Raw genomic sequence first — 24,626 nt, forward strand, 5'->3', positions numbered from 1 at the left:
CAGGTGAGGGGATGAGCCTCACAAAGCATAACATCATCTATGTTCAAGCCACCTACCTACAAAGTAGTAGACACATCTTCAAACTTTGTCCTCTCAATGCTCACACCAGTGACTCTGTGCTCTCCTTTTGTTGGTAAATGAGTTGTTTTTATCTGCATGAATGTTTTGCCTGCACATATATGTATGTGAACCTCTTGTGGTTCCAGTACCGCTGGAGGTCAGAAGAAGGCATTGGATCCCCTAGAACTAGAGTTGCAGGCATCTGTAAGCCACCATGTGGGTGCTGGGACTCAAACGTGTGTCCTCTATAAGGGCAGTAAGCTGCTGAGCCATCTCTCCAGCCTCATGATTGCAGTTTTTATTAATTGTTTATGTATTTACTTATTTGCTTATTTATTTGAAGACAGTGCCTCACTGTGTAGCTCTGACTGACCGGGAACTCACTATGTAGACCAGGCTGGCCTCAAATTCACACAGATCTACCTTCCTCTGCCTCCCCGGTGCCAGAATTAAAGGCATGCACCATCACACCCAAGCTTATGAGACCCTATTTTTTAAATAATAAATAGTACCAATAATAATAGAGTTACGGAGATGGCTCAGTGGGTAAAGCACTCGTTGCCCAAGCAGGAGGACCCACGTTTCGATCTGCAGCACCTGTGTAAAAGCTGTGTGATTGCACTTGTAACCCCAAAGCTGGGGACACAAAAACAAGTGGATCCCAGGGTAGCCAGCTAGTCTACCCAAATCCGTGAGTTTCAAGTTCAATAAGAGCTCCGTCTCAAAATATAAGATTGAGGATGGGCGCGGTGACCCATACCTTTAACCCCGGTCCTACAGAGGCAGAAACAGGCAGATCTCTGTACATTTCAGGCCAGCCAGAGCTACACAGTGAGCCCCTGTCTCAAGTGGGAGAAAAACTCAATGTCAGATTATTCACACGCCTAGGTACTTTGAAAAGTGTTCTCTGTGGTGACACCTAGTGGTTGAAAATGTCATTGCCTAAATTCCTTTCTCTTCCATTCTTAGGCTCCCAAACAGGGTTCTGGTTAGGCTGGTCCTTTGACCACTCCAGATTCTGTTTGTCATCTTACCATCCCAGGAGACCCGATGCTTCTGTTCCAAAGGGTGGATCTGAGACCCAGGATGACAACTTGACCTCTCATTGCCTCCATTTTAAAAAAGAAAAGTTGCCTCTACCAGAGAATGATGGTTTATGCCTATAATTTCAACACTTGGGAAGTGGAAGCAGTTGGATCAGAAGTTCAAGGTCATCCTCAGCTTCATGGAGAATTCCAGGTAAAAACAAAAGTCTCCCAAGTTCTCAAATTTCCATCTAGAAAGTAGAGTTGACAGAGCCAGCTCTGTGGGGTTTGCTGGAAAGATTAAATGAGAAACCATGAGCAAACCCTACAACGTCAGTACTCGGAGGGCTGAGGCAGGAGGATTTAGAGTTAGATGCCAGGCTAGGAAAAAAAAAAAAAAGAGCTGAGCACAGGAAATGGCAAATGACATGCCCTGGAATGTCACCTCGTAAGTAATGACCGATGGTTCTGAGAGCAGCTGAAATGAGGATACGGGCAGGAGGCGAACTAGGTCACTACCCGCCCTAGGTGGGAGGGAGCACAACAAACCCAACGTCCTCCATGCAAGGGCAGAGACTGCTCCCCAGCCATACTCTCGTTCTCCTTGAGTCCTACCTGGTCCTATAGGACAGGGCCAGCCCTCCACACTGAACGAAGCCCAGTTCCTGAGTGACTCCCAGTGGCTCTTCTCTGGCTGTCGATGGTGGTAGATGCATGTAATCCAGCACGCAGAGGCTGAGGCAGGAAGATGGAGAGTTTGAGACCAGCCTTGCTACATTAAGAGACCCTGTTTCCAAAAACCAAAGAAGAAAACAACCCTAGTTTTGCTTTAGGCTTCTCTCTCTCTCTCTCTCTCTCTCTCTCTCTCTCTCTCTCTCTCTCTCTCTCGACAGGGTTTTTCTGTGTAACAGCCACAGCTGTCCTGGAACTCACTCTGTAGACCAGGCTGGCCTTGAACTCACAGAGATCGCCTGCCTCTGCCTCCTGAGTGCTGGGATTAAAGGCGTGCGCCACCACCACCTAGCAGGCTCATTTCTTTAAAGGAATTTTTTATTTTCTCTGCTCCTTATTCCCAGACCAACAGTAATTCTCCTTGGCCTAGGTCCTAGAGCACTTATCATCTTGCATTGTGTCCTGCTCCTCTGGTTCCTATTACAACCAATTTAATTTATTCATTCAACAAATATGTATCGAGTGTCTGCTCCATGCCAGCTACTATTGCAGTTACGGCCAGTGAGCAAGATCCACTCCCAGGGATGATCCACGCTGGTGTGGGAGGTAACCACTAAGCAAATAGACAAAGAAACATATGTGATGTCATTAGCGAGGCGTGCCTTGAGCCAACTGGGAGAGCAGAGTATAGGGCGGGTTTTGTCTGGGTGATCCAGTTTGGCGTAGGGAATGGAAAAGGCGAGCTCTCTTTGCTAACAATGATTGCTACAAGGACAAGAAAATGGCCAGGATGGCCAGAGTAGAGTGAAGGACAAATAAAGGAACAAGAGATGTGACCAAGGAGGAAGAGAAGGGGATATATGCGTAGAGATAGGATCTCATTATGCAGCCTTGGCTAGCCTGGAATTTTCTGTGTAGAACAGGCTGGCCTTAAGCTTTGGCAGAGATCAGTCTTCCTCTACCTCCAGAGCGCTGGGATTAAAGATATACCAAACATACACATTTTTACACAAACAACCCACGTTTGTGGTTGAAGGTTCACAATTTGGGACGTTTCTATTACTCCAGCAGGCCCCAGCATGACCACAGGAATCCTCAGTTCCCCTCACTGAACAGCACCTTCTTTTACTTCTCTCCAGGCTGGTCCCAAACTCAGAGTTCTACCTGCCTCTGGAATTAAAGGCATGTGCCACCACCACCAAAAACATTTTTGTGTGGGTTTGTATTTCCCTGTGTTGTGTTACGTATGTGTGTTACGTGTGTGTGTGTGTATGTGTATTTTCATTCTGGGATGAGTTCTTCATAGTTCAGGCTCACCTTAACTTATGACCATTCTTGCCTCAACTCCCTAGAGTGCTGGAATTCTACAGGTGTGTCATCGTGGCCAGCTTTTCCTGTGGTGGATGTGCATCTGTGTGTTCAGGTGCATTTGTATACACATGAATACAGAGAACAGAAGAGACTGTCAAGTGTCCTCGATTGCTCTCCACCTTATTCCTTGAGACAGGGTCTCTCACAGAGCCCGAAGTTCACCATTTCAGATAGGCTGACTGGCCAACAAAGCTCCTGAGAACTGCCTGTCTCTGCTCCCCAACACTGGCACCATGTGCAGCTTTTGTGTGGATGTTGGGGATCAAATTCAGATCTTCATGCTTGCATAGCAAGTGGTCAAACCCACTGAGCCATTTCCTGAGCCCTACACACAGCTTGCTTGCTCGCTTATCTTTTTGTCTTTGTTTTGAGATAGGGTTCACTCTTTGGCCTAGACTAGAAGAGCACTCACTCTGGGGCTCAGGCTGGCCTCACCCCTGTACAAATCCTCCTGTCTCAATCTCCTAAGAACCCTGATAACAGGTATGAGTCACCAAGCCTGGCTGTCCTTTTCCTTAAGATTTCTAATTGTGCCAGGCGGTGGTGGCACATGCCTTTAGTCCCAGCACTCAGGAGGCAGTGGTAGGTGGATTTCTGCAAGTTTAAGGCCAGACTGGTCTACAAGAGCTAATTCCAGGACAGCTAGGGCTACACTGAGAAACCTTGTCTTGAAAAACCAAAGAAAGCCAGGCAGTGGTGGTGCATGCCTTTAATCCCAGCACTCGGGAGGCAGAGGCAGGCGGATCTCTGAGTTCGAGGCCAGCCTGGTCTACAAGAGCTAGTTCCAGGACAGGCTCTAGAAACTACAGGGAAACCCTGTCTCGAAAAACCAAAAAGAAAAGAAAAACCAAAGGAAAAAAAAGAGAGATTTCTCTTTTTTTAATGATTTATTTATTTATTATGTACAAGTGTTCTGCCTCCATGTATGTCTGCAGGCCAGAAGAGGGCGCCAGATCTCATTACAGATGGCTGTGAGCCACCTTGTGGTTGCTGGGAATTGAACTCAGGACCTCATCAGTGTTCTTAACCTCTGAGCCATCTAAGAGATAGATTTCTGATTGTGCGTGCTCACCCTCAGGTCCTCTGGAATAAGACACTTAATGTGGGTGCTGGGAACTGAACTGGAGTCCTCTGTGAGGGCAGTATGTGTTGGTTTTAAAAAAACAAGTTATTTTATTATCTTTATGAATATCGATGTTTTGTCTGCATGTACATCTGTGCACCATGTACTTGCCTGGTACCTGTAGAGGCTAGAAGGAAGAGGGCATCGGATTCCCTAGGACTGAGTTACAGATGGTTGTGAGCTGCCACATGGCTTCTGAGAATTAAACCAGGGTCCTCTGGAAGAGCAACCAGTGTTCTTAACTGCTGGACCATCTCTCTAACCCTGTCTTCTCTTTGTTTTCCTTTTCTACCCCACCCCCAACACTGAGGAACTGAACAAGTGTTCTGCCATCAAGCTATACCCCCAACCCTTCTGGAATGTAATGTGTAGCTGAAGCTAGCCTCACTTTGCACAATCTTCCTGTCTCAGCCTCCCAAGTGCTGTTGAATTTGTCACCATAAAGTTGCTGCCATCACCTCAGTGCGGTGGTCCACGGCTGTGATGTCAGAATTTGGGAGGGGAGGGTAGACGACTGAAGGTTCAAGGCTAGACCAGATAGTGAGATTGTCTCACTAAAGAAGAAAAAACAACCATAAAACAAAATAAAAGCAATCCTTCCATGATTACGATTATATGTGTCCTGGACTAGTTTCTCTTGGGTGTGTGCACTTGAGTGGAAATGCTCGGTCATGTGTATGCATTAGTTACATAACCTACTTTTAGCAGATATTGCCAGTTTTCCAAGGTGGTAGTACCTGTTTACACGCCCACCAGCAGCATATAGAAGTTCCAGTTGTACCCTGGCATAGTGGCGCACGCCCGTAATCCCAGCACTTGGGAGGCTGAAGGAAGAGGACTGATGAGAATAGGCTAGCCTGAGCTACACAGTGAGACCTTGTCTCAGGAAAGAAAAAGCTCCCCATTCTCACTGGGACAGGTGCTGCCAGTCTTTTTCATCTCAGCTGTATGCAATGGCACTATGGTTTTAGAAAGACTGTGTGGGCTCAGGGTAGAGACCTGACTCGCGGCAAGTAAGGATAAGCTGGAGACAAGCTGCTACCGGACTGGCAGGAGGTGAGCCTTGCCATCCAAGAACGCTGGTACTGGCTAATAAGAAGAGGGAGGCTAAGCATCGCAGTGCACCCTTTTCATCTTGGCACTTGGGAGACAGAGGCAGGGGGACCATGGTGAGAGAGACTACACAGTGAGTTCCAGGCCATCCAGGGCTGTACAGTGAGACCCTGTCTCGAAAACAAGCAAGCAAAAAGATGGGCGAGGAAAAGTGAAGAGAGATAGGTGGGGTAAGGTCTAGATATTTATATCAGATGGGGTCCGGCTATGCAGCTCTTAGACCTCTCTGTCCTGCCACCATCATCCAAGTGCTGGGATTACAGGCATGCACTGCCACACCCAGGTAAATACTAGACTTTATCAGTGTGCTTGCGTGGGTGTATACACGCAGAAGGTGCACATAGGTCAGGGGGCAATCTGTGATGTTCTTTCTCTCCTTCCCCTGATACAGCAGGTATGGAAACAGGCCATCAGCAGGCTTACAGGGCAAGCTCTTTGCTCTGTCAGCTGATTCACAGGCCCCTAAATTCTAGGATAGGAACACAAGCAAAAGCAAAGCAAAGCTGGGAGAAGAGAGGACTGCTTTCTGATATCAAGATGCAGGGAGAGTTAGACAAGCTAAGAACTCACACGAGGCTATGTGAATGGGAGAAGGTGCCCTGGTCTGAGCCTGAGTTAACTCTCGTGGTAGCCTGAACAGAAGACACTGTGCTACTACGAGGGTTGTTAACCCAGGCTCAGTGTGCCTCTGACTTGGCAAGACTGGTAGCTACCGGCTGCATGAAAAGTTTGGACTGCCTGCAGCAGACAGACCAGGGCTAGCATAGTAGGCCTGCCTCACCTAGCCCCATAACTTGGACTTCATGCTGGGCCTACTCAGCCTCCACCTCATTCCTCGCAGGGTTAGAAGTGCGATCACATAGCAACGTGACCCGGAACAGGTGAGAACAGAAACATCTCCTGAGTTCCAGACACCAGACACAGATCTTGGGAGGTTGGCACCTTCTCCTCCCACTCACATTTTTCAGGTCACTCTAGACAGCCCTGCTGAGGAGCCTTGAGTGCTGGGAAGGTGTCCCCTGATCCCTCTCCCAAGCTCAGCCCTTCCCCCCAGTTTCAGAGAAGCAATGGAAAACACCGGGAGGTTGATTCATAGATTTTAGTGTATTTTCTCTATCCAGCGGTTTCTTCCATGACAACAGGGCCTGTACAATGCACACGGTTCAGGTTCACTCTGTTAAAGCTACAGGGTTTGGGGATGAGGGCCCCTGAGAAACAGTGGGGCAAGCATCACAACCAGAGGCAAGCAGCAGCCAAGGGGTGAGGGAGGCAGCGTTCTTGGAGGCTAGGGAACCAGAGAAGGCTGATGAGGGGTTACTGAAGCCTGGGATGCATGGGGAGCAGCCAGCAGCTGTGCAGAAGAAGCAGAGTATGGGGCGGTATGGTCACCATCGCCATTATGGGCTGGGCGCGGTGGCATGATCACCATCACCACTAGGAGCTGGGGGGAGTGGTATGGCATGTCTGTGGATATTTCAACAGGAGCTGCTGTATAAAAGGGACTATACAATATAACCTATAATACAATATTTACATATGATACAAGGTTCTTCCCCTCTTTGGGTTTTAAAAAATAAATGTACAATTCCAGAGCTTTGGGTAAAAATCTATATACACTCCCAGAGCAGAAGCTGCAGCTGATTTCACCGCGGCCGCAGTCACCGCTGCCTCTTCAGAAGGGCCAGGAAGGAGGGGGGAGGCTGTGCCAGGAAACCCAGCCCAGTAGCTGCCAGGAGCCCTTGCAACCCCTCAGCCCTGGAGCCCATGACGGGAGAGGGAAGGGTGCTGGAGAGGTAATGAAGGCCTTGCCAAAGCCCAGCTTCGCCTCTACAGCTGCTGCAGTCTCTCCTCCCCACGTAGGGAGGCGCTAGCTGCCCTAGGTACTGGGATCCACCCCTGATTCTAGAGACAAGGTGTGTGTGGGGGTGGTAAAGACAGATGGACAGACCGTGTGGTTGGTGACAGACACGGAGCCAGAAGGATGACAACTCCCTCTTTAGCAGTGAGACACCCCCCAAAGCAGACAAGAATGGAGAACAGGCGCCCCTAACTCCTGATAACCACTGCATTCCACCCACAGTAAGGCAGAGGCAGGGTCCTGTAGGCAGCTTAAGCCTGTGTTTCCCTGAGCATCTTTTAGCCTCTCGCTGGGAAGCTTGGGAGGGAGGGGGATTTGCAAGGGCTGATGGGTAACTCTCCTGCCTTCTGATATGCCCTGCCTGCAGGAAATTGACCCACAGTTTTCACATGCAGGACAGCAGGTGGAGCTGGACAGGGAGTGAGGGAGACATAGTCAACAAGGGTAGCACCAAACAGAAGGGATTTTCAAAAAAACCAACCAAACAAACAAAACAAAACCCACTCTGATACTCCCCCTACACTATCAGATGTACTCTTGCTTCCTAAGGGGAATACATAAATCACACACACACACACAATCTTGGGGGTGTATATCCAGGGATCTCAGCCCTGATTAGGGGAAGTGAAACAGGTGTCAGGGAGGAAGATTTCCAGTACCCCCACACCACAGCTGCGATCTGGGAGGGGGTGTTTCCAGTGCCCCGGTACCACAGCTGCGATCTGGGGGAGGGGTGCTTCCTTCCTGCTTGGGAAGCAGAGTCTAGAAACTCCATCTCTGGAACAGACAGCACTGGGAGGGCACAGGGGTACTCGTCTCTTGCCCAGAGAGGTCAGAAACCAGGAGTGTGAAGGAGCAAGGTAAGAGGACCTCAGCAGGATGGACAGACAGGCTTACACATTCTGGTAGGTCAACACAACTCCTCTATGTAGGAGAGGAAGCGGCTCCAGGGAAAAGATGTCTGGATGTGGGCTACTGAGGGCATCAGGCAAAGTGCTTGGGTGCCAGGTGCCAAGGACCCAGGTGGGGCAGCTGGGCCCTCCACTCTCACTGGCTATTAGCCTCCAGCTTGTAGGAGAGCTCGAAGAGGAGATTCTGGTTGTCGATGACCTGGAACTGGCGCACGTAGGCCTTGGTCTGCAGGTGATGAGGGGAGGCCTCCATGTCCAGGCCTGGGGGGTAGAAAGGGAGAGGTGTCAGCTCTCAGCTTCCCTTTATCCCCTACGAGCAAGCCAGGCGGGCCAGGGTGAGGGGGTGTGAGCCGGAACAGGTATTGGCAGGAAGCCCATGGGAAGATGAAGAACTGACCAGTGTCACGAAACAGACACTGGAGTATGGAGCTCTCCCAGTCCCTCTCCTCTTCCACAGTTCTCCTGGGAAGCTCACTGAGTCTTGGGTACTCACAGAGGGGCCGGCTCCGGTATTTTCGGATTGTCCTCACTTTCTCAGCCACGGAATGCTGGGAGATGACAAGGAATTAGCCCCGAAAAGGGCACAGGCAGCTGCTTCCTTCCCCCTTCATTCTCAACTGAGTGAGTTCTCCACTCTCCAGTGATGGGGCCTCTGAAGGGCCAAAGGCCCGGTAATAGCAAGGTGCCAAGAGAGGGAGGAAGAATTGCCCCCAGCTGCCTGTCGGCTTTGCCTCTTGTGGGTGGGTTGCCACAGTGATGCCACCAGGGAGACAGTCTGGAGTCTGTCAGGCAAGCTGGGCACCAGACAGGAAGGCTGCTATTTTGGGGGAAGTGACAGGAGAGAGGGGAAGGATGGACGCATGCGACCCCTCACTCCTAGGGCAGGGGCTGGCAGTAGCACTCACTAGCTTCTCAATGTTCACCAAACCATCCACGAGGGTCTTGCTCCCCTCATGCAGGAAGGTCAGATCTAGGGAACAGGAAGACAGCTAACATGAGGATAAAATAGGCAGAAGGAACCCATACCACCTTCCAAGACACGTGCAGTCTGGGGGCGGGGGGCTCTCTGAAAGTAGGTACTCACAAATGAATTGAGAGGGGGCTCAGAGGCAGGCCTGGGGTGTGGGAGAAGGGACTGTGGGTGGGAGCAGCACAGCGCGGGAGGGACTGACCTTTGAGGATCAGGGGCACGAAGGGAATCACAGGGGGCTTCATTTTGGAGATGATTTCTCTGTAGCTTTTATGGTTCCGGCAGGGGTCCTAGCATTCCACAGAAGGAGCAGAAACAGATAGGCCCAGTGTACCCCTAGAGATGTCTCCCCTTCCCTCGGGGCCGAGGAAAGCCAACCCCACTCACCGTCAAGTTCTCAAATTTGCGGAACAGGTTCTTGAATTTCCCTGGCAGCTTCTGCAGAAAGTTCGAAGGAAGAAAAAAAGAAATGTCAGGGTGGGCGGAGCTTCTTGAGTTTCACGGGAGCCTGTGACTAGTCTTCCTTAGAGGGTTATGGATTTACACATCTTGTGGTGGGAGAAGCAGCTAGCAGGTGAGGACACAGAATCAGTCCTAAGGGTAAATCAGGGAGTTTGAAACTGCCTGGGGAAGAATTTATTCTGGACAAACTGAGACCTTTGCCTAGGCAGATGCCACGCACAAAAGTGCTCCCGCGAGAGCCGCTAAAACCCAGCGGATGCTCATAGCAAGGACACCTCAGCTAGGATTCTGGCTTTTTACTAATTTGCAAAGACATGAGCAAAGCTCTGTGTCCTGAGTAGCAGAGGCCAGAAGAGGGCACCTGCTTTCCATTAGCACAAAGATGCCCCACAGAGCAGCAGCAGCAGCAGTACCAGGAGGATGCACTAGGGAAAGCCTGAGATGCACGCAGATCCTGAGGTGGGGTACCGGGTCTGGCACTGTGGGTAGAGAAGGGAGAGGTCGCCTCACCTCCCAGGTGAGCCGCAGGCGGCTGACGGCAGCATTGTCCAACCCCATGACCACAGCATAGAAGGACAGGAGGTCCTGGTTCTGCTTGCAGCTGTGTGGGAGGGAGGCGAGGTTAGGGGGCTTCGGGGAACTGTGACCTTCCCCGGCTCCACCAGAAGCACTCACATGGCGGCGATCTTGATGAACTTCTTGAGCAGCTGCACCCGCTTGCCCGGGGCCTCACAGAGCAACACCTCAGTGGCCACCCAGTGAGTGACCTCGCTGCAGCGCTGCAGCAGCAACTCCAAGTTGGCTGTCTCCCGGCGACCACGCTCCCCGTGGAACACATAGTCCACGAACTCCAGCTGCAACCACGGCGGCAGAGGGGAGGCCAGGGTGCGAGCGGGGAAAATGGCAGCACAGAGCACATAGAGAAGGAAAGGCAGGAGTGAGTTGGCATGGAAACGGAAAACCAGGGACAGGACAGGATGCCACAGAGACAGCTGATCTCTCACCTAGTGAGCCGGAGGTACCAGACACCTGCTAAGATCTGTGTGGTTCTCCCTCTAGGAGATACTCATCCCTGCCTTTTATCTTTCTATCTCTCTTTTTAAGATTTTATTTTAGGGCTGGAGAGATGGCTCAGAGGTTAAGAGCACTGCCTGCTCTTCCAAAGGTCCTGAGTTCAATTCCAGCAACCACATGGTGGTTCTCAACCACTTGTAATGAGATCTGATACCCTCTTCTGGCCATTTATTATTACTTAATAAATGGAAAAAAAAGAAAGAAAAAAGATTTATCTTAGAGTCTGGAGAGATGGCTCAGTGGTTAAGATCACATATTGGTCTTGCAGAGGACCAGAGTTCAATTCTCAGCACCCATGTCAGACAGCAGTTACTCCAGGGAATCTGACACCTTTATGACCTTGAACACAGAAATATACAAGTATAATAAATAATATAATAATAAATAATAATAGAACTATTCTTGAAAACATTTTATTGGGGGGGCTGGAGATATTGCTGAGTCGATAAAAATGTGTACTAATCTTCCAGGAAACCTAAATTCGGCCCCCAGCACCCATAAAAGATGGCTCACAACTGTCTGTAATTCTAGCTCCAGGGGGACCTGATGTTTCTGGCCCGTGGTCACCTGCACTCACATGTGTGCATGTATGCATGTACACACATGCACACTGCACACTCAGACACAGTTAAAAATAAAATAAATCTTAAAAGTGCTGGGTGTCATGGTGCATGCCTTTAATCCCAGCACTCAAGAGGCAGAGGTAGGCAGATCTCTATGAATTTGAGGCCAGCTTGGTCTACATAGTGAGTTCCAGATCAGCCAGGGCTACATACTGAGACTGTTTCAAAAAACAAAATTAAAAAATTGAAACTTTTTATTTGTGTGTGTGTGTGTGTGTGTGTGTGTGTGTGTGTGTGTGCATGCACACACAAAGGCTAGAAGAGGGCATCAGTGCTCCTGAGCTAGAGGTGCAGGTGGTTGTGAGCTGTGGGTTATGGAGCTGGGAATCAATTCTGGCCATCTGGAAGAGCAGTAAACACTTTAAACCTCTAAGCCAATTCATGTATTTTTTTGTTTTTTGTTTGTTTGTTTTAATTTATTTCATGTGCATTGGTGTTTTGCCTGCAAGTAAGTCTGTGTGAGGGTGTCAGATCTTGGAGTTACAGACAGTTGTTAGCTGCCATGTGAGTGCTGAGATTTGAACCCTGATCTTCTGGAAGACAGTCAGTGCTCTTAACTGTTGAGCCATCTCTCCAGTCCCCTTGTTTTCTGTTTTGATATGGAGTTTTCTGATCTCAGGCTGGCCTCCAACTCATCGTGTATCCCAGGATAATCTGGATCCCTCTCCCTCCACTTCCCAAGTGCTGAGATGACAGGCATCCACCACCACAGCTGATTTATTCAGTGGTGAGGATCCAGCCCAGTGTTATGCATGCCAGGCAGGTCAGATACTCTACCAATTGAGTTATACCCTCTGCTTGATAGTAAACATTTTTATGAATCCAGATAAGAATTTCAGTTCAGCGCCTATGCGAGCAGCACAGGAAACTCCCTACTATAGAGGCTCTCTACCGTTCCCCAGATGAGGGGGTCAAAGGCTAACAAAGGTTATCCCTGTGCACTGGCCCCGTGTGTGCTCCCAGGGGCTGATTTCGAGCCGCACCCCTGCCCAGCACCAGCCTCAGTCCCACCTCGTGCACACAGCGGAACAGCTCCCAGTGGAAGGCAGTAAGATGGTTGGCAACATCTTCAGGCTCCACCCGGTGGATCTCTGTGTCTCCAGGGGAGACCTGGATCTCCTCAGGAAGGGGTACCTGGCAGCAGGTGGGGTTAGAGGAACTTGGCTGCCTGTGGTGAGAGACTTGCTCTCAGCCCTCCTACCCCACCCCTCCGTCAGCTCTTGTTACCAGCCAAGACAGGTGAAGGAATTCTTACTAGGGCCTCATAGCTGTCCCGGGTACAGGCAAATAGGTGGCTGTTGATGCCCAGCGTAGTGAAAACACAGTCCTCTGTCGGCTGCAGGAGGACCTTCTCTGCAGAGGAACAGGCTGTTCAGCTTTGGCCACCCACATCCCTCATATACCTGAGCCACCATCACCCTATGCTGACATACCCTGGACTAGAGGGACGCTTATCGTCACCAGCTTATACTACAGGTATCAGAAATAATTGGTCAAATGCTTTCTTTTGCATTTGTAGACTCTACCCCACATGTAGGTCCCTCTCATTCCCTCATTCATCTCTATGGACAGGGTGAATACTTTTACTTTATGGAAAATAAGTCATGCCTGAAGTCCTGTCCTGCCACTTGAGAGGCCAAAGCAGGAAAGACTGCAAATTCTAGACCAGTCTGGGGTTTTACACACACACACACACACACACAGGAGCTATGCTACGTTGCTGGCTCTCTGCCTCCTCCCCACAGGATTAGAGCCTACCCTATGTCCTCAGCCTGGAAAAAAGAAATGGAGCATATAAGATGGGGGGAGGTGTGTGTGGGAAGGACTGGAACACAGTGTCCAGGTGGGTACTAGGTAACACCCAGGACAGAACCCAATGATTCTAAACCGGTGTGCCCCAAATTTAAATGTGTATAGGATCCCCTGAGTGGGAGAGGGATTTGGTTCTAATCCTGTAGGTTTGGGGTAGGGTCTCCTAGGTGATGCATTCACCAAGTCTGGACCCACGATGACACTTTGAGTATCAAGGATCTAGAATTTAGCATTCGCCCCTGCCTAGTGGGCTGATCCTCACCTCCAGAGGAGGCAACAGCTACCAGGATGAGGGCATCCTCTCGCTCGGCAGGCTCTTCTGAGTACTGCAGCTTCTCTGTCACAGAGCCCAGAATGTCCTGCACTGATGCTGAGAGACGGCTGCGTATGGTCACGTAAGAGTGGTCAGGCATGTAGACTCTACAGAAGACTGCATAAAGACAGGAAAGGAAACTCCATTGAAGGTGAAGAAGGCCCCGCCCAACTCCGTGAGCCACTCCAGAAACTTTGCTCTTCCTAAGGGCCATACTCACTCTCATCTGACCCCCGGAAAGCAACTCGGGTCTGCAGACAGGAATCTATCCGGCGGAAGTGGCGGAAGAGTGGCTTGACCTGCTTGCTGGGCGGCTGGCTCTCCTCTGGAATCCTGGCATGAACACAGTCATGCATCAGCAAGTCCTGCCAGGCACACGAAGCAGCAGGCAGGACCATAAAGCAGGGATAGGACAATTGTCTAAGTGACCCAAATCAGATGCCACCTCTTTCAGAGGTTCTTTGCTGGTCCACCCACCCACGAGGAAACGCTACAAAACAATGGAACAATATTGTTCATGTTCATGCCATCTTTTCTACAAGACTGACAGCTTTTGAGGAATGGGATCAGTTTTTACTGTTTTTCACCCTTTAGGTCCTAGCACACTTCTTGGCACGTGGGGGTAGTAGGCCATCGGATGTCTGAATTTTGCCGACAAGGACTTCACAGTCTGGGAAGGAGACAGACGTGCAGGCAGCTACTTCTAACACCAGCCAGAAGTGTTGGTGAGATGACAAAGGTACAGGAGAGTGCTGTGGGGGAGGAAGGAAACTCTCCCTGGAGGCGGAAATCTGAGCTATTTCCATGGAAGCGATGGCATTTGACCTGGGCCTTGAAGGATCATGGGAAGAAAAAGTAGGAGCGCACAAGGGTTGCCAGATTAATAGGTGAAGAGGGATGAACAAGAGGAGATGGGGAAAGCTCAGCAGACGGCAGGAAGGGAGGGGTACGGAAGCTGCACTAGGCCATCTCACTTGGAGATGTTAGGGAACACAGATGCTTTGGGAAGAGGAGGGCGAAGGCATCGTCTCTGGTGTGAGAAGAGAGGAGGGAGAAAGACGCGCGGCCAGAAGCTGAGGTCCTGTGTGACACCAGTCTAGGTGACAGTTAATGAACCTTGTGGTAGCAGGAACGGAGAGGGGACAACCAAGATGTACTCCTGTCCTGAACTAGTGAGGTCAATTTTGGGGAATTTTGCCAACTGTTTGTTTAGATAATAGTGAGGATTAAACCAGGACTTTACATGTGTTAGACAAGTACCTACCAGCTATATCCCAAGTCATTATATTATTATTATTATTATTATTATTATTATTATTTTGAGACAGATCTCACTAAGTTGTCTAAGTTTGCCTTGAATTGATGATTTTTCTGCTTTAGCCTCCTGAATATCTAGGATTACAGGGATGTGCCACCATGCATAACTGATAAATATTTGTAAAGATTTATTTTTGTTTTTAATGTGTATGTGTGTTTTGCCTGCATGTATCTTATGCGTCACAAGCAAGCACTACATTTGGAGTGCAGAAGAGGGCATCAGATCCTCTGGAACTGGAGCTACAGATGGTTTCTAGCAGCCATGTATGTTCTGGGACTCCAACATGGGTCCTTAGGAAGAACAACAGGTGCTCTTAACTATTAGGCTACCTCTTCAGTCCCTGCTAACTGATTTTTTTTTCAAGACAGGGTCTCACTATGTAGCCCTGGCTGTCCTGGAACTAACTCTGTAGACCAGGCTGGCCTTGAACTCACAGAGATCCACCTGCCTCTGCCTCTCAGGTGCTGAGATTAAAAACATGAGTCACCACTGCCCCATACATAGTATGCTGATTTTTTTAAGGACAGCTACGAAATATGTGTGTGCTCATTCATACACACACATTTTGCAAGCCTGAGGCCAAATAAATTGTTCTCAAAAGAGACAGTTTCAAGCTAGGCATCATGGCACAAACCCATAATCCTACCATGGAGGCAAACACAGAAAGATTGCTGCAAGTTTCAAGGACTCTGTCTCAAAAATAAATAAGAAGAGAAAAGAAAGGGAAGGTGGTTTTCTAAGTTCTCTTTGCTGTTTTGTATTGCTATGCTCCAGCTTGTGTATGCGTAGGTGGCAATGTGACGGATTTACTATGTTACCAGCAGCGCAGATCTCTTCCCAGCCCCACAGTCAGTGTCCGCCAGCCTGGTGATCGCTTGACATCAACCATGGTAAGAGAATTTACACTGAGAATCAGAGCTACCAACCAGGGATGTTTCTCAAATACCTGCCAGAACACTACCAGATTAATAGACAAACTGATGGGAAAAAATGGACCAAAAACCAAAAAAGACTGGAGCTAGGTCGATGGCACAGGCCCACTTGGGAACCTGAGACAGGAGGATTACCAGTAGAAGCCATCTTGGGCCATGCAGTAAGTTGGGGGTTCGCTTGAGCTATACTGGAAGACATGTTGCTTAGCCCCCACTCACCCACCCAAAGAACAAGTGATTGGGTTTGAAAACAGTGTTCTGCGGTTCTATGTTTCTCTCCAGTAAGGAAAAGGAGCTGAAAGAAACCATACTGAAGGGGTAAAGGGGCTGGAGAGATGGCTCAGTGGCTTAGAGCACTGGCTGCTGCCCCAGAGGACCCCTCCATCTCTGGTTCTAGCAGGCACATGGTGGCTCACAGCTGTCTGTGACTCAAGTTCATGGGTATCCAAAGCCCTCTTCTGACTGCAGCACACCCAAGCATGCAGTGATACACAGATGTATATGCAGGCAAAGCAATAAGAATAAATCAATAAATAAGCGTCTTAAAAAGCAAGCAAGCAAACAAGTGACTGAGACGGTGAAGCCACCAGACCAGAGGCAGCCCTTGTAATAGAGGAACTCAGGGAACCCCTTCCCCCTCACTTTAGCTCCACTGTCTCCACCAGCTGGTGCAGCCTCAGCGTGTCCTCTCGGAGGTCTTGGTAAAGGGACTCATCCTTCATAATTAGTAAATACAGTTCCTAGGGAGAGGGTGACAGATGAGATGAAGGTACATGTCTCATCCCAAGGACCACTCACGGCAAGGGCTCAAACACTCAGGAATCACACAGACCAAAGCCCACCGGCATCTCTTGCTTCCAGATACCCAACTTGAGGAGTGCGACTCCTTCAAAGAGCCCCCTTCCAGAGCAGAGCTGAGAGCTAGCTCACATGCCTTTTCCTTCCAGGGCCCACCTTGATAATGTGGCCAGCCCCTTCTTCCTCTTGCAGCAGTCCTTGGTAGGTATCCAAGAAATGAAGGAGTAGAGCCAGACAGGCTTGCTTTCGGCCCAGCCCCTCTGGACCCTCCACATTCCTTGATTGAACAAAGCTGACCCCTAAGTTAAGTAAAAGTTCTGAATAGCCAAGGAAACCGGGGAAGGCAAATTGACTCTAAATATTCTGCACTTGGGTACCAGAGGAGAGACGGTTTCCAGGGCCCTGGAACCAAGACTTTTCTCATACCAGCCATGGTTTTGCTTAGAGTACAAAGAGTGAGGACTTCAACCTGACCACATTCAGTTCTTGTCTGTTAAAGAGGTTACTTAAGGTTATTGCCAGGACCCATCTAGTCGCCAGCCAGCTCACAAAGCTGACTTTACCTCATGGTGAGGCCTGATTATTCTAAGGGAGCCTAACGACATTTGACTCAAGGACTTGACATGTACAATTAGGTTCTAAAGTAATTCAAAGAAGCCAGGCATGGTGGTACATTCCTGTGATCCCAGCATCTAGGAGGCAGAGGCAGGAGGACTACCACAGGTTAATGATAACCTGGTCTACATTAGAAGGTTCCAGACTGAGCCAGTAGCTCATCTCTAGCTGACCCTACCGAAGCACAACCATGACTTAATGCTGATATCAGACCCTATGTTTAGATCAAGATCTTTTTCGTTTTCTTTTGTTTTTCAAGACAAGGTTTCTCGGGGCTGGAGAGATGGCTCAGAGGTTAAGAGCATTGCCTGCTCTTCCAAAGGTTCTGAGTTCGATTCCCAGCAACTACATGGTGGCTCACAACCATCTCTAATGGGGTCTGGTGCCCTCTTCTGGCGTGCAGGCATACACACAGACAGAATATTGCATACATAATAAATAAATAAATAAATAAATAAATAAATAAATAAATAAATAAAAAGACAAGGTTTCTCTGTGTGGCCCTGGCTCTCCTAGAACTCACTCTGTAGACCAAGCTAGCCTTGAACTCACAGAGATCCACCTGCCTCTGCCTCCCGAATACTGAGATTAAAGGTGCATGCCACCACCGTCCTGCTTGGCCCTTACACTTGTACAGGTGTCTCCTGAGCACTCCCAGACCTGCGACAAGGCTGATCCTCACAGCATCCTAGAGCAGGGCATCTCCTGCTGTGTATCTCCCTCCATCCTACTGACTGAAGCAAACCCAATCGCCTGGATGTGGAGCGAGCTGCCCAAGGCTCGTGAGATGAAAAGCTGGTTATGTCTTCTACGGGAGAGCTTGGGTTGGGTTGTAGTTTGTGGGTAGGAATGACTCCCTCCTGGTCTGCCCTTTTATAAGCTCCATAAAAGGATATTACTGGTGCAACTCTTGCAGAAACTTTTCTGTTGGCAGGAAGAGCGAATGGGTGAGGACAATGTCATCAAGCAGAATATCTGTGGAGATCAACAAGCATCACAGATGTCAGGTGGGAGCTTCTAGAACTGTCTGGAAACTCTGCACCCTCATTTCTTGCCGCTCTAGCAAGGCTGGAGCCCCGGCCACCTGCCCTGTCATGCTCTGCACACGCGCACACACATGTGTGAGGGTTCTGGGCAGCCGCTGCGGGGGTGGGGCTGGCAGCTGCCAAGGCAGCTGGAGGGGAAGGGGGGGTGCCTTTGAAGGCCACGCACACTTCTCTTCAGTGTGTGGGAAGTTGGTCAGATAATACACCATGCCTGAGATCTGCTAGAAAAAAAAAAAAAGGAGTCCACAGAAGTGACCCTAAACAGAGAACTAGCAGACACAGAGGTTACAGTCAGAGGGATGGATGGAGGTGTGTAGGGGTATGTGTCCATCCTCCCCTAACCACTCATTACCTCAGAGTTTTGACAGGGCAGGTGGGGACGGCCCCATTAAAATTAGGAGAGGAGACAGACTGCCACCTCTTGTTCTCAGTTCCTTAAATAGAGCCCCTGTGTCCTCTGGGTGCCCAGAGGTAGAAGGGTTAATGATGAAGAGGAGAGGGGAGGGGCTCCTCTCTCCACCCTTCTCCCTCCACACCCATCTGGGCCTGGCTCAGCCAGTCAACCAGGTACAAGGTCGCCCTGACTTGCAGCCAGCCTTGGGGTGGGGCAGGGCTGCTTGGCACACACAGACAGGCAGGGCACAGGGTGGGAGCCAGGTGTCCTCACCAGGACAGGTTAGGGCCAGGTCCCCAGGCACTACTCCAGGGCTCCTGACAACCCTTGATTGTCGTGCCCTGCTGCCAGTGCCAGTCATGAAGGCAGAGGTGGGGAGGCAACATACGATTGCCTACTTGAGTCCTTTTTGTTTCACAGATGAGAACACAGAGGCCCAGAGCTAGGAGGCACTTGCCCCAAGTCAGAAAAAGAACCTGGATGGCGGAGTCTCTGTTCTTTCCTCAACATCAGAGGTGAGCAGAGTGTCAGGGTAGACTCTAGGGGCTACAAGGGGCTGCCTAGACTTCTGAGGGCTCTGGCTAGGTATGGAGAGCCCTCAATAAGCAGTTTTCTCCTCCCACACAGCCTGGGAGGAAACCAAATGGCTTGAGAAAGTGGCTTATATTAGAGATATTGGAGAGGCAGGTTAAGCTGGTAGGTTTCCCAAACCAGTTTCTCTGGGGATTCAGCCTGCCAAGCCAGATAATATGGGTGACACTTCGGGAGTCTCAGCCCAGGGGACACTAAACAATCTGTGGCACCATGCCCCTGCAGAAGAGGAAAGCCAGCCTCTCTTTCCCTCTGCCCAGCTGCCCTGCTATGTTCTGAAAGTAAGCGAGATGCTCCCCTGGCCCTCACACCTAGTCCAGGGATGTGGACGAGGCATAAGGAGGCCTGATGTCCTTCTGAGCATCTTTAGCTCCCTGGAGTGTGAATGCTGAAAACCAGAGTAAAGGAAAAGGAACATGGGCAGCGTGGGGGAGATGCTGAAACGGGGGCTACAGTTTGGCATCTGTTCCTTCCAAAGCAGGCTCTGGTCCAATGCACAGCCTCCCTGGGGAATGTGTCATAGAGACACAGGGTGTGTGGTGTAGGTGGGAAGTTATGGTTAAGAGAGCTGTGTGTCTGATATTTTTCTAATTAAATCCAAAAAGTGTCAGCTCCCCAGGGCAACTGCAGCCCAAGCCAAAAGAGAGGACCCAGACCTTCAGGAAAAGAAAAAGAATAATGGAGCAGAGGGGAGTGACACCTACTGTTAAAGCCAGAGCACTCTGCACAGGGTGAGGAGTACCATGCACCACCCTCATCTTTCAGGGCTCAACTTTGGGCTCCCAAACCTAGCCCTTTCTGGGCTCCGTGGAGTGCCTACTTAGATTTAAAATCCCTGATGTCTTCTACCTCAGTTCTAAGCAGTAATGTGCGGGTCTCATAAGCCCTTTAATAGGGTGCTGGTGGGGAGGGGGGAAATGGCATCATCGTTTAGGGAATAAACCTCTCAGGGTGTGGTTATTATTTTTTAAAGCCTTACACTGAGGCATGACATAGGGAGGGTGGGAGCCGCTGAGGCCCAGATCCTTCTGGATGCTGCAGTCTCCTGGTGTCTTCCCTTAGAAATGTTCAAATTCACCCTCAAGGAGGACACTTTCCCTAAAGGCAGCCAGACCCTCTGCCTATCCACACTGCCCCCACCAAGTGAGCCAGCTTGTCCTCTGGGGGCTTCTTTACAGCCAGAGACTCTTGTCATGGCTTTCAAGCTTTGGATACGGTCTGAAGGGTGGCATAACCTCAGCTGGAAAGCGTCCATCTTAGGGTGTCAGCCCCTAATTTGGAGGCATGGGAGGAGGTAGGCAGTATTTCAAGGGCCACCAGAGATTGGCTTAAATGTTCAAGGGAGAGGGAGGGGGCTGAAGGAGAGGAGAGGATGGTTGGCTTCCTCCCCGAGGGTGAGGCTAATGTTAGGAGAAAGGAGGGTGGGCACTAACATGCCCTTTCCCTTATACTACCGCAGGGTTCTCCTCAGTCCCTACACTGTTGCTAAGGACAAGAAAAGAAACCAGGGCACCCCCTTTCTCAGGGAGGGATGAGCAGGCTTACCTGAAGCGCCGCTGTCCCTGGTAGTCCCTCCAGCCAGGCGCTCCAGAACCCGGTTCAGAAGATGCTCTGGCCGCTCGGGGGCGCCCAGGGGGGCCCAGGGAGGTGAAGCCAGGGGCTCCCCCGGGGATAGCTCATCTGAGGAGTACGAGGAAGGGGAGCGCAGGGGCACCCCGCACCCCAGCGGTCCGGGCCCCGGCACCTCCTCTAGCTGCAGCCAACAGGGACCCCCGCTGCCAGGTTCCTCCGAGACCCCTAATGGCTCACCCCCTTCTTCCTCAGCGGGCGGCTCCAGCCCGGACTCGGCTGAGGGCTCTCGGAGGAAAGCTGGGAGCAGCAGGCGCGACACGCTCTGACGCCGCTGCAGCGGCCGCGGTCCCCCCGCCGGACCGCCGCTCCCGCCAGGGCCCCCACCCCCTCCAGGCCCTCCGCAGCAACCCGGACCCCCGCCGGGACCTCCTGCCACCGCTCGCCCCGCCAGCTGCGACGTCTGCTTCTTCAAAAATTTCTCCAGTGGCTTCATGCCCCCCCCCCGCCCCTCTCCTAGGGGCCGCCGGGGGACCCAGGTGTCCCAGGCGCGGGCGGGGGGGGGCGGGGACACGATGCTCAGATCCGGAGGAGCAGAGCCGAGGGCCGTGCCAGGCGCCGGACTGCGAGCCAGAGGTGGCCGAGGCTCGCTGGCCAGAGTCCAGTGACCAGTGGCCGGGGGAGGTGCCAGAGGGAAGAGGAGCTCGCTCTCAGCGGCCCCCCATGCTGGCTGCGGCCGAAGGGCGGGCAGGCGGAGGGGCCGGTGTCCCCGGCTCAGCGCTCCGGGCCGGGCTGAGGAGGCAGAGGCAGAGGCAGCGGGCGGAGCGCAAGGCTGAGGACGCGGCGGCGGCTGCGCTCCTGGCCCCGGGGAAGGTGGCAGAATTGAGACCGCGCCCCCTCATCCAGTCCCCGCCCCTACCCTGCCAAGGCCCGCCCCCATCCGGCCGCGCGAGGCTTGAACTTAGGCGCTGGTGCTGACCGCGAGGACTTGGTGTCTGACAGTCGCAGAAACTAAGGGCAAAGGCAAAGGAGAGATTTATCAATGAAGAGACCCCTAGTTCTTCATTACCTGGTCTCTTAACGATCATTTCAAATAACCAGGGCAGATCTTTGACCTACACCTTGATGCACTCACCTATACACAGGTGAGGCTGAACTCATTGCATCTTTCCCACAATTATGTGGTCTTTATCTCCCACCTGTGAGAAGGGCTGGGCCCGCGTCTTGGGTGAACTGGCTTTGGCACTGGGGGCGGTACCCACATCCTTCTCTGATAGGGTATAGTAAGTGGTGCAGGGCGGCCCTGGGAGGCAGGTACCGGCAGGTAGGAAAGAGCCAGGCAGAGACCAGCAGGTTGTGGCAGGTCTAATTGGGGTGAAAAGAAGATAGTAGGCAGCAAGAGGAGACCGAGAGAGCACGAGGGCACCTTAGTCCCGGTGAAAGCAAAAGGAAGCAAGACCGAAGGGATGGGTGGTAGGTCCCTAAACTGCTCACTATTGTCACCAAGCACATAAAGTTCAGTGTATTAGCCATGGAACGGGAGAAATGTTGCCCTTACTCCTCATGGCCATGCCAGAGCATTCTGTTTCCAAGGGTACACTGCACTTGGAAGACGAGGCTACAGAGAGACGATGTGAACATATGCAGGCTAGGTACAGTGAGGGAGTGGCACCAGGTTCCTGGTGGGGTGGGGCTCCTCGGATAATGCCCCAACCCTGTTTACTGTGCACCAGTCAGGCATGGATGGACAGGAATGCTTATAGCTGGGAGTGGTACATCTGACAGGGTGTGCACTACGCTTGCGTTGCTGTCTGTGCACCCCCAGTTCCATGTGTGCTAGAGCATGTGTTCACAGAAATAAAGCTCTGCACACCCATCTGTGGATTTGGAGAGGGAACAAAAAGAAAAAGACAGCTCTGATTTTGAATAAGAAGCTTGGTCCGAGTGCTGGCTTTCTGGGCTCCCGTCACCGGACACTCAGTAGCTAAGGTTGAAAGTAGAAGCTGGCTAGAAGGGCTTGAAGCTCCCAGTTAACCTTTTAGGAACCAGGCAAGAAGAGGGGAGGGCTTCTCTTCTGCACATGCCACAGTTACCAGATTAAGCAGTTGCCTTGGTAACCTCCTCTCTGGGCAGGATTTGGGATTGTCGGTTAGGAAGGGTAAAAAATTGGGGAGAGTAAAGCGTGTGGGGGCTGGAAATAAAGGGGACTAACCGACTTCTAGAAACTAAAGGCTTGGTTTCCAGACCCTTCAATCAGAAAAAAAAATGGAGGCATTAAGCTGTGGTCCTCCCAGAACATCAGTGGTTTCCTCCCTGGCTACACACTGGAACCACAGAGGAACTTTTCAAATTGCTGATGCCTGGGTCACACCATAGATCAATTATGAGATCCTTTCAGGCAGGCCCAAGGTGTCTGTTAGCTTAGAAAACTCCCCAGTTGATTCAACTAGCCAGCGTTGAAAAATCACTGTTCTAGATCAGCCCTAGTAGGCTGCGTCAGATGAACTGGCAATTGCCAAACCCTTGCTGTTTTGAGTCACCTACAAGGTAGGCCCACGAACTGACCCCCCCCCCGGGGTGGGGGTAGAGATAGGGCATCCGTATTACCATGAGAGAAACCAAAAAGGAAGGTAGGGTACTATACCATTACTTAACTGAGGAAATGGAGGCCGACAAGCTTAACTGAGCCTGACCAACCCATGAGCTTCTAAAAAAGGCATTGGACAGGGCTGCCCAAGGCAGTAATGTATCTGCCCCTTAAATTCCCATTATTTCTGCCCACAGAGAAGCAGGGAGAACCTGAGGGCTTTGCTGAGCTTGAGTTTCTTCTTGCTGAGCTGGTTACCAGGGCAACAGAGAGAGCAATGGGATCTAACCAGAGGACTGGGGAAGAGGCAGGGGTGAGGAAGCATCCTAACATTCCTTTTTCTTGCCAGTAACCCACCCCCAAGGTTGGTTGGCATTTTTTGAGACAGGAATATAGTTACCCATCACTCGTGAGACAGAGAAAAGACCAGGTATATAGTTACCCATCACCTGTGAGGCAGAGGGAAGATGTCCCAGTGACACCCACACCACCAGTGGGAAGCTTATTTCCAGCCCCACAGTATCCAAATGCTCTTCCATATCAGGGTCGCCTTTGTAAACCTCCATCAGGGAAAGTTAATTCAAAACTGATAATTTCTCTGTGTATTTCAGTCTCAAATGAAAGGCAGCCTGAACTAGCTAGTCTTTCTTGTCTTTATCAGTACTAAGACTGGTAGCTGTCCTTCCGAATGTGGGCCTTGTACCATCCCCAACTTCCACCAGGAGACAGGGCTTCTCTGTGTACACCTGGCTTGAACTCACAGAGATCCACTTGCCTCTGCCTCCCGAGTACTGGGATTAAAGACAAGCACCACTAAAGTCCAGCTGTGGATAGTTATCTTTTTTGGAAAGTAAAGATAGCACTAAAAACCAGTCATAGTGCCCCAGACCTTGAATCCAAGCACTCAGGAGGCAGAGGCTGGTGGATCTCTGTGAGTTCTAAGCCAGTCAGGATTACATAATGAGACGGGGTCTCAATATATATCTATATCTATATATATTATATATATCTATATATCTAGATATATACATATAAAACTGTTAGAAATTTTGTGTGGCAGTGAACATCTGAAATCCTAGCACCTGGGAAGTGGAGACACAGGATCAGAAACTGAAACTGAAGGGCTATCTCCAGTACAAGGTGAGAAGAGGCTAGCCTGGACAACATGAGCTCCTGGTCTGAAAAACAAAAAAACAAAGCCAATAAAAAAAAGAGGGATAGAATCAGAAACTATTGGCAAGCACATTCAAAGTTGGGGCCTCACAGGGCTCCTCACCTCTGACCTTGCATTTTACCGGGCTGAGCTGCTGAAATTATGACTGAATTCTGTAGTGAAATCAGTATCTTTCTTCCCTCCAAATCAAGATGCATATAATAACTACAACAGAG

At 50.6% G+C, this 24,626-nt stretch overlaps 1 protein-coding gene across 1 annotated transcript; it reads right to left on the reverse strand.

The window, feature by feature from the left end:
• Positions 1 to 7,827: 7,827 nt before the first annotated feature.
• Rapgefl1 (Rap guanine nucleotide exchange factor like 1) lies at positions 7,828 to 21,146 on the reverse strand. Its single transcript, XM_038328216.1, has 15 exons — positions 20,627 to 21,146; positions 17,947 to 18,025; positions 16,592 to 16,727; positions 16,280 to 16,377; positions 13,608 to 13,720; positions 13,337 to 13,504; positions 12,518 to 12,615; positions 12,274 to 12,396; positions 10,241 to 10,419; positions 10,076 to 10,166; positions 9,491 to 9,541; positions 9,306 to 9,393; positions 9,039 to 9,103; positions 8,627 to 8,681; positions 7,828 to 8,394 (listed from the first exon to the last, which is right to left on the reverse strand). The coding sequence occupies exons 1-15, from the start codon at positions 21,144 to 21,146 to the stop codon at positions 8,270 to 8,272; spliced, it is 1,989 nt and encodes a 662-aa protein (XP_038184144.1). The 3' UTR covers positions 7,828 to 8,269.
• Positions 21,147 to 24,626: the final 3,480 nt, after the last annotated feature.

This window comes from Arvicola amphibius, chromosome 4 (genome assembly GCF_903992535.2).
Source record: "Arvicola amphibius chromosome 4, mArvAmp1.2, whole genome shotgun sequence".
Classification (NCBI taxonomy): domain Eukaryota; kingdom Metazoa; phylum Chordata; class Mammalia; order Rodentia; family Cricetidae; genus Arvicola; species Arvicola amphibius.